Source organism: Haemorhous mexicanus, chromosome 28 (genome assembly GCF_027477595.1).
Source record: "Haemorhous mexicanus isolate bHaeMex1 chromosome 28, bHaeMex1.pri, whole genome shotgun sequence".
NCBI classification, from domain to species: Eukaryota; Metazoa; Chordata; class Aves; order Passeriformes; family Fringillidae; genus Haemorhous; species Haemorhous mexicanus.
The window spans coordinates 5,740,106-5,748,037 of NC_082368.1; the positions used below are offsets into that span (position 1 = coordinate 5,740,106).

The following is a 7,932-nucleotide window of genomic DNA, read 5'->3' on the forward strand; positions in this document are numbered from 1 at the left end:
TATTAAAAGGGAATGAAAGGGCTGAAAACTGGCAAAAAAATCCTCAGCGTTAAAAATTAAATATTTTAAAGGGTTGAAAACTGGCAGGGAAATTCTCACCGCTAAAAATTAAATTATTTAAAGGGAATTAAAGGGCTGAAAACTCGCAGGGAAATCCTGTGTTAAAAATCAAATATTTTAAAGGGTTGAAAAGCCAGAGATCCTCAGTGGGAAAAATCAAATTCATTAAAAGGAATGAAAAGGTTGAAAACAGGGAAATGCGCAGCGCTAAAAAATTAAATATTTTAAAGGGTTGAAAACAGGCAGGAAAATTCTCAGCGTTAAAAATTAAATAAATTAAAGGGAATTAAAGGACTGAAAACAGGGAAATTCTCAGTGTTAAAAATTAAATATTTTAAAGGGTTGAAAACAGGCAGGAAAATTCTCAGTGTTAAAAATTAAATAAATTAAAGGGAATTAAAGGGCTGGAAACTGTCGGGAAATGCTCAGCGTTAAAAATTAAATATTTTAAAGGGTTGAAAACTGGCAGGGAAATTCTCAGGGTTAAAAATTAAATATTTTAAAGGGAATTAAAGGACTGAAAACAGGGAAATTTTCAGGGTTAAAAATCAAATAAATTAAAGGGAATTAAAGAGCTGAAACCCCAGAAATCCGCTAAAAAATGGAATTAATTCCAAGGAATGAAAGGGTTGGAAATTGGCAGCGAATTCCCCCGGGCGCGGATCCGAGCCCAGCCCCAAACCCGGGACAATTCCGGAGGTTTTGCCCCAAAAGCTCGGCCAGGGGCGGGCTCGGAGCTTTTCAAACTCGGGTTTTTCAGGTTTTTTTAACTTTCAACTTGGCCTTGACCTCGGCTCCCGGCCGACCCTTCCCGCCGGGAATGCGGAGAGAGCTCGGAGACAGCGGGGGAGGGGAGGGGAAATGGGGGAAAAAAGGGGGAAAAGGGGAAAAATGGGGAAAAATGGGGGGAAATGGGGGGAAAAGGGGGGAAAGGGGAAAAGGGGAAAAATGGGGGGAAAGGGGAAAAAGGGGAAAAGGGGGAAAAGGGGGAAAGGGGAAAAATGGGGGAAAATGGGGGGAAAAGGGGAAAAAATGGGGGAAAGGGGGAAAAGAGGAGAAAAATGGGGAAAAGGGGGAAAAGGGAAAAATGGGGGGAAAATGGGGGGAAAAAGGGGGAAAAGGGGAAAAAAATGGGGAAAAAGGGGGAAGGGAGAAAAAGGAGAAAAAGGGGGAAAAAGGGGGAAAGGGGAAAGGGAGAAAAATGGGGAAAAGGGGGAAAAAAGGAAAAAAAGGGAAAAGGGGGGAAAAAAGGGGAAAAGAGGAGAAAAAGGGGGGAAAGGAGAAAAGGGGGGAAAAGGGGGAAAATGGGGAAAAATGGGGAAAAAAGGGGAGAAAGGGGGAAAGGGAGAAAAATGGGAGAAAGGAGAAAAAGGGGGAAAAGGGGAAAAGGGGGGAAAGGGGGAAAATGGGGAAAAAAGAGGAAAAAGGGAAAAGGGAAAGAAAGGGGAAAAAGGGGGGAAAAATGGGGAGAAATGGGGGCGAAATGAGAAAAAAAGGGAAAAAAGGGAAAAAGGGGGAAAAAGGGGAGAAGAAGGGCAAAAGGGGAAAAATGGGGAAAATGGGAAAGAAAGGGGGGAAAAGGGGAAAAAGGGGAAAAAAGGGGAAAAAAGGGGGAAAAAGGGAAAAGGGGAAAAGGGGAAAAAAGGGGAAAAAAAGGGGGGGAAGGGGGAAAAACGGGGGGAAAAAAGGGAAAAGGGGGGAAAAACGGGAAAAAAGGGAGGAAAAGGGAAAAAGGGAAAAAGGGGGGGAAGGGGAAAAAAGGGAGGAAAAGGGGGAAAAGGGGAGAAAAGGAATAAAAGGGGAAAAAAGGCGGAAAAAGGGGGGGGAAAGGGGGAAAAGGAGCTCCGGGAGGTTGGAGCTGAGCGGGTTTTGGGATTTTTACTCCGTTTTTTTCCTCCAAAAATTGAATTATTTTTGATTTTACCTGAATTTTTTCTGCCAGTGAGAGATGGCGGATTTTGGAGTTTTTGTGGGGTTTTTTTTGTTGTTTTGTTTTGTTTTTTTAGGGATGGATTTGGAGGTTGAGTTCGGAGTGTTTGGGATAATTGGGATTTTCCCCTAATTGGGATTTTCCCCTAATTGGGATTTTCCCCTAATTGGCTCCCATCCCCCATTCCCAGCCGGTTTTTTCTCCCAAAAAGCCGCCAAAAAAAAAAAAAAAAAAAAAAAAAAAAAGAGAATTTTATTGCGGTTTTGGGGCAGAAACCTCCGGTTCCATCCCCCCAAGCTGCCCCTGGGGGGGGGTCGGGCAAAGCTTTTCCCGAGCGTTTCTTTTTTGGGGGAGAAAACAGAGGGAAAAGGGAAAAAATAATTAAAAAATAAAAAATCAGCGCGTGCAGAGCCACTTAAAAACACCGGGATGGCTCCGATAATTGTTTTATTCGCCCCAAAATCCTTCCGGACGCGTGGGATCCCTCACCCCACGTCTGTCCGTCTGTCTGTCCGTCCGTCCGTCCACCTGCCCGGCGCTCCTGGGGAAAATCCAAAGGGATTTTCGGGTTCTTCTTCCCACTTCCCTTTTTTCCCTTTTTTGGGATGTTTTCAGGGAAGGGATTTGGGGGAAAAAAATTAAAAATAAAAAATTAAAAAAAAAAATTAAAAAATAAAAATATTTTTTAAAAAGAATTTAAAATAAATAAATTAAAAATTAAAAATATTTAAAAATAAAAAAATAAAAGGAATTGCCAGAAATTGGGGTGGAAAAAAGGGGAGGAATTGGGAAAAATGGGAGGAATTGGGGAAAATGGAGGACTTGGTGGAACTGGGAGGAATTTCCCGATTCCCAGGAATTCCAGGTGAGCGGAGCCGAGGCAGGTCCTGCAGGTTTGGGACATTTCAGGTGCAGACGCTCCCGGGCTGCCAGGAATTCCGATTTTTTCCCCTTTTTTTCCGATTTTCAGGGCCTCGGTCTCTGCCCCTCCTGGGCCCAGGTGGGGCCCGAGCTCGGCACCAGGACCCCCCGGACCCGCGTGGAACAAACCATTAAAAAAATCTAAAAATTCAAAATTAACAATTAAAATTAAAGGCGATTTGAACCCCAGCCCGGATTTTTCCACCCTGGGCCTGCCATTCCTGGTTCTCCCGTTCTTTTGCCTTTTCTCCTTTCTTTTCCCCCATTTCCCCACCTCTGCCTTCCCCCGCGATTTTTATTTTATTTTTCTTTAATTTTATTTTTATTTTTTATTTCTATTTCTATTTCTATTTCTATTTCTATTTCTATTTCTATTTCTATTTCTATTTTCTATTTCTATTTTAATTTTTTAAATTTTATTTTTATTATTTTTATTATTTTTTATTTTTTATTTTTTTTATTCCCGAGCCACCTCCGAGTCCCTCCTGCGGCGAGCGGGGGGATCCTCCCTCCTGCTCCTCTTCCTCCTCCTCCTCCTCCTCCTCCTCCTCCTCCTCCTCCTCCTCCTCTCCCCAGGCCATAAAACCATTTTCGCAATTCCTCCAGCTCTTTATTGACACCGAAGAATTTTTTGTTAAATTTTTTTTCCCGATGCGGGTTTGGATTTTTTCCCATTTTTCCCCCCCTTTTCCCCCCGCCCCCACCGACCAATGAGCGAACCCCCGCCCTTCGCGTCAGGCCGCGGCATCACCGGCCTCGGGGGGCGGCTCGCGGCCTTTTAAAGGCTCGGGGACCCCCCTCGGGCAGCTCCGAGCCCCTCTCCCCATGCCCCGGCCCCCGCGGCGCCCCCCATGCAGCCCCCGGGCCTCGAGGGGCTCCTGCCTGCGGGCGGCTTCGCGGGCGGCCAGCCGCGGGGGCTGCTTCCTCCTCCTCCTCCTCCTCCTCCTCCTCCTCCTCCTCCTCCTCCTGCTGCCGCCGCCGCCGCCGGGATGAACCCCGCGTTCCCCCCGGAGCCGCCCCCGGAGCCCCCCAAGCCCCCTCCGGGCTCGGCCCCGCTGCCCTACGGCTGCTTCGGCGGCGGCTTCTACTCGTGCCGCGTGGCTCGGGGCTCGCTCAAAGGGGGTCCCGGCCCCCCCGGCCCCTTCCCCGGCACCGCCGACAAGTTCCTGGAGCCGCCCGCGGGCACCGAGGACTTCCAGAGCCGCCCCGGCGAGTTCGCCTTCTACCCGGGCTACGGAGCCGCGTACCCGCCCGTGCCCGCGTTCCTGGACGTGCCCGTGGTGCCCGCGCTGGCCGAGCCCCGGGCCGAGGCGCTGCTGGCCCCGGACGGGGGGTTCGGGGGGTGCCCCCAGCCCTGGGCGCTGGGAGGGGGCTGGGCAGGGCAGAGGTGCTGCCCCAAGGAGCAGGGCCCGGGAGGATTCCTGCTCAAACCGCACTTCGCAGGTACCGCGGGCAGGGAGGGGTTAAACCGGGCTGGGGTTAGGGGGGGCACGGAGGGGTTAAACCGGGCTGGGGTTAGCGCGGGTGTGGGCAGGGAGGGGTTAAACCGGGCTGGGGGTAGGGGGGCAGGGAGGGGTTAAACCGGGCTGGGGTTAGCGCGGGTGTGGGCAGGGAGGGGTTAAACCGGGCTGGGGTTAGGGGGGGCAGGGAGGGGTTAAACCGGGCTGGGTTAGCGCGGGTGTGGGCAGGGAGGGGTTAAACCGGGCTGGGGTTAGAGGGGGCAGGGAGGGGTTAAACGGAGCCGGGATTAGCGCGGGTTTGGGCTCTGGGTCCGGGTTAAACCCAGCTGGGATTAGCGCGGGGGCGGGCAGGGAGGGGTTAAATTGAGCCGGGATTAGCGCGGGTTTGGCCTCTGGGTCCGGGTTAAACCGAGCCGGGATTAGCGCGGGTTTGGGCTCTGGGTCCGGGTTAAACTGAGACGGGATTAGCGCGGGTTTGGGCTCTGGGTCCGGGTTAAACCGAGCCGGGATTAGCGCGGGTTTGGGCTCTGGGTCCGGGTTAAACCGAGCTGGGATTAGCGCGGGTTTGGGCTCTGGGTCCGGGTTAAACCGAGCCGGGTCTGGGCTCTGGGTCCGGGTTAAACCGAGCCGGGGTTAGCGCGGGTTTGGGCTCTGGGTCCGGGTTAAACCGAGCCGGGGTTAGCGCGGGTTTGGGTTCTGGGTCCGGGTTAAACCCAGCCGGGATTAGCGCGGGTTTGGGCTCTGGGTCCGGGTTAAACCCAGCCAGGTTTAGGCTCTGGGTCAGGTTTAGGGCAGGGGGGGTTCGGGATGTGCTGGGGGGGGGTTGGGAGGCAAAGCGGGCTGGGGGCCACTAAATAATAATAATAATAATGCTAATAATGCTAATAATAATAATGCTAATAATGCTAATAATGCTAATAATAATAATAATTCTAATAATAATAATAATAATTTAATTTAATTTAATGGAATTGATTTTAATTTATCACGGCCATTCCTGACTCCGAGCAGGGAGGCAGAAGGTGATTGATGGGGGTTCAGGTGATCATTTATCGGAATTCAGATGATCCTTTATCGGAATTCTGATGATCATTTCTCGGAATTCAAGCGATAATTAATTGGGATTTAAATGATCATTAATCGGGATTTAATTATCTTTAATCGGGATTTAGATGACCTTTATCGGGATTTAAATGATATTTTATCGGGATTTAAATGATCTTTTATCGGGATTTAAATGATCATTAATCGGGATTTAATTGATCTTTTATCGGGATTTAAATGATCGTTAATCGGGATTTAAATGATCTTTTATCGGGATTTAAATGATCGTTAATCGGGATTTAAATGATCTTTTATCGGGATTTAAATGATCATTAATCGGGATTTAAATGATCTTTTATCGGGATTTAAATGATCATTAATGGGGATTCAGGTGATCTTTTCTCTGGCCCCAGATGAGATATTTTGGGGTGCAGAAAATGCCACTGGGGTCCCGCCCGGGACATTCTCGGGGCTCCCGGGTGACATTTCCGACTCCCCAGGGTGGAGAAGTTAAAAAATGCCGGGAATTAACCCCAAATCTTGAAATATCGGCACGGAGAACCTCAAACATTTCAAACATCGAGAGGGAGAACTCAGAGCTTCAAAATGTTTCAACATCGAGAGGGAGAAGATAGAAATTAAAAATATTTAAATATTTCCAGGAGAATGCAGAACTTAAAATTCTATAAATACCGAGAGGGAGAACATAGAATTTAAAAATGTTTAAATATGGAAAGGGAGAATGTAAAACTTTAAAACCTTCAAATAGCGAGAGATAAAATACAGAAATTCAATGTATTTAAATACCGAGAGGGAGAATGGAGAAATTCACAACCTTTCCATCCCAAAAAGGAGAAAATCGAAATTAACTGTTTTAAATACCGAGAGGGAGAGCGCAGAGCTTCAAACCCTTTCAGGACCAAGAGGGGGAATGCGGAAATTGAATTCTTTTCAATATTTAGAGGGAGGGAAAACCTTTCCATGGCAGGAGGGAGCAGAAGGGAACGAGTCCAACCTCGGCGGGCTCGGCCGGGCCTGGGGGGGTCTGGGGGGTCTGGGGGGGTCTGGGGGGTCTGGGGGCCGCAGTGACCCCGCTGTGACCCCGCTGTGACCCCGCTCTGTCCCTCTGTGTCCCCCCTCTGTCCCCCCCTGTGTCCCCCCGGTGTCCCCCCACTGTGTCCCCGTCCTGTCCCCACGCTGTCCCCGCTCTGTCGCCATTCTATCCCCACTGTCCCCCCGGTGTCCCCCCGTGTCCCCGCTCTATCCCCCGGTGTCCCCGCTGTCCCCCCGTGTCCCACTGTCCCTGCTGTCCCCGGTGTCCCCCCATGTCCCCGTTATCCCCCTGTGTCCCCCCGTGTTCCCTCGTGTCCCGTTATTCCCCCACATCTCCGTGTCCCCCCCGTGTCCCCGTCATCCCACCGCTGTCCCCTCTGTCGCCTCTGTCCCCGCTGTCACCCCTCTGTTCCCGCTGTCTGTCCCCGCTGTCCCGTTATTCCCCAACATCTCCGTGTCCCCGTTATCCCCTCGCTGTCCCCGCTGTCCCCGTTATCCCCCCGTTACCCCCCGCTGTCCCCGCTGTCTGTCCCCGCTGTCCCCGCTGTCCCGCTATCCCCCACATCCCCGTGTCACCGCTATCCCCCGCTGTCCCCGCTGTCCCCGCTGTGCCCCGTGTCCCGTTATCCCCCACATCTCCGTGTCCCCGTTATCCCCCGTTATCCCCCGCTGTCCCCGCTGTCCCGCTATCCCCCACATCTCCGTGTCCCCGTTATCCCCTCGTGTCCCCGTTATCCCCGCGCTGTCCCCGCTGTCCCGCTGTCCCACTATCCCCCACATCTCCGTGTCCCCGTTATCCCCTCGTGTCCCCGTTATCCCCCCGCTGTCCCCCCGCTGTCCCGTTATCCTCCGTTATCCCCCGTTATCCCCCGCTGTCCCCGCTGTCCCGCTGTCCCCAGAGGCGGCGGGCCCGTGTCCCGCGGAGGGCTGCTCGCTGCGGCGCGGCCGCAAGAAGCGCGTTCCGTACAGCAAGGGGCAGCTGCGGGAGCTGGAGCAGGAGTTCGCCCGCGGCCGCTTCATCACCCGCGAGCGGCGCCGCAAGATCGCGGCGGCCACGCGGCTGAGCGAGCGGCAGATCACCATCTGGTTCCAGAACCGCCGCGTCAAGGACAAGAAGGTGCTGGCCAAGGGCAAGGCCGGCGCCGCCGCCACCCCCTGAGGGCACCCCGGGGCACCGGGACCGCCGCTGGGCACCGGGATCCCGCGCGGCACCGGGACCCCCGTGTGTCAAGGGACACCGCCATCCCCGCGGGGCACTGGGGGGCACGGCCACGCCCGCGTGGCACCGGGATCCCCACTCGGCACCGGGACCCCCGCTCGGCACCGGGATCCCTGATCTGCACCGGGATCCTCGCGTGGCACCAGGGGCCACTGCCACTCCCGCCTGGCACCGGGATCCCCGATCAGCACCGGGACCCCCGAGTGGCACCGGGATCCCCGATCAGCACCGGGATCCCCGAGTGG

The 7,932-nt window shown here is 52.9% G+C and overlaps 1 protein-coding gene across 1 annotated transcript; it reads left to right on the top strand.

Annotated features, from left to right (window-relative positions):
- Positions 1 to 3,762: 3,762 nt before the first annotated feature.
- Positions 3,763 to 7,627, top strand: HOXB13 (homeobox B13). Its single transcript, XM_059868977.1, has 2 exons — positions 3,763 to 4,354; positions 7,368 to 7,627. The coding sequence occupies exons 1-2, from the start codon at positions 3,763 to 3,765 to the stop codon at positions 7,625 to 7,627; spliced, it is 852 nt and encodes a 283-aa protein (XP_059724960.1).
- The last annotated feature ends 305 nt before the right edge of the window (positions 7,628 to 7,932 follow it).

Bases quoted from the DNA above. Each gene is read 5' to 3' on its own strand.
- HOXB13 (XM_059868977.1), top strand. From the start codon at position 3,763: ATGCAGCCCCCGGGCCTCGAGGGGCTCCTGCCTGCGGGCGGCTTCGCG. The intron at 4,355-7,367 runs GTACCGCGGGCA...CGCTGTCCCCAG, and splicing joins GCTCAAACCGCACTTCGCAG to AGGCGGCGGGCCCGTGTCCC.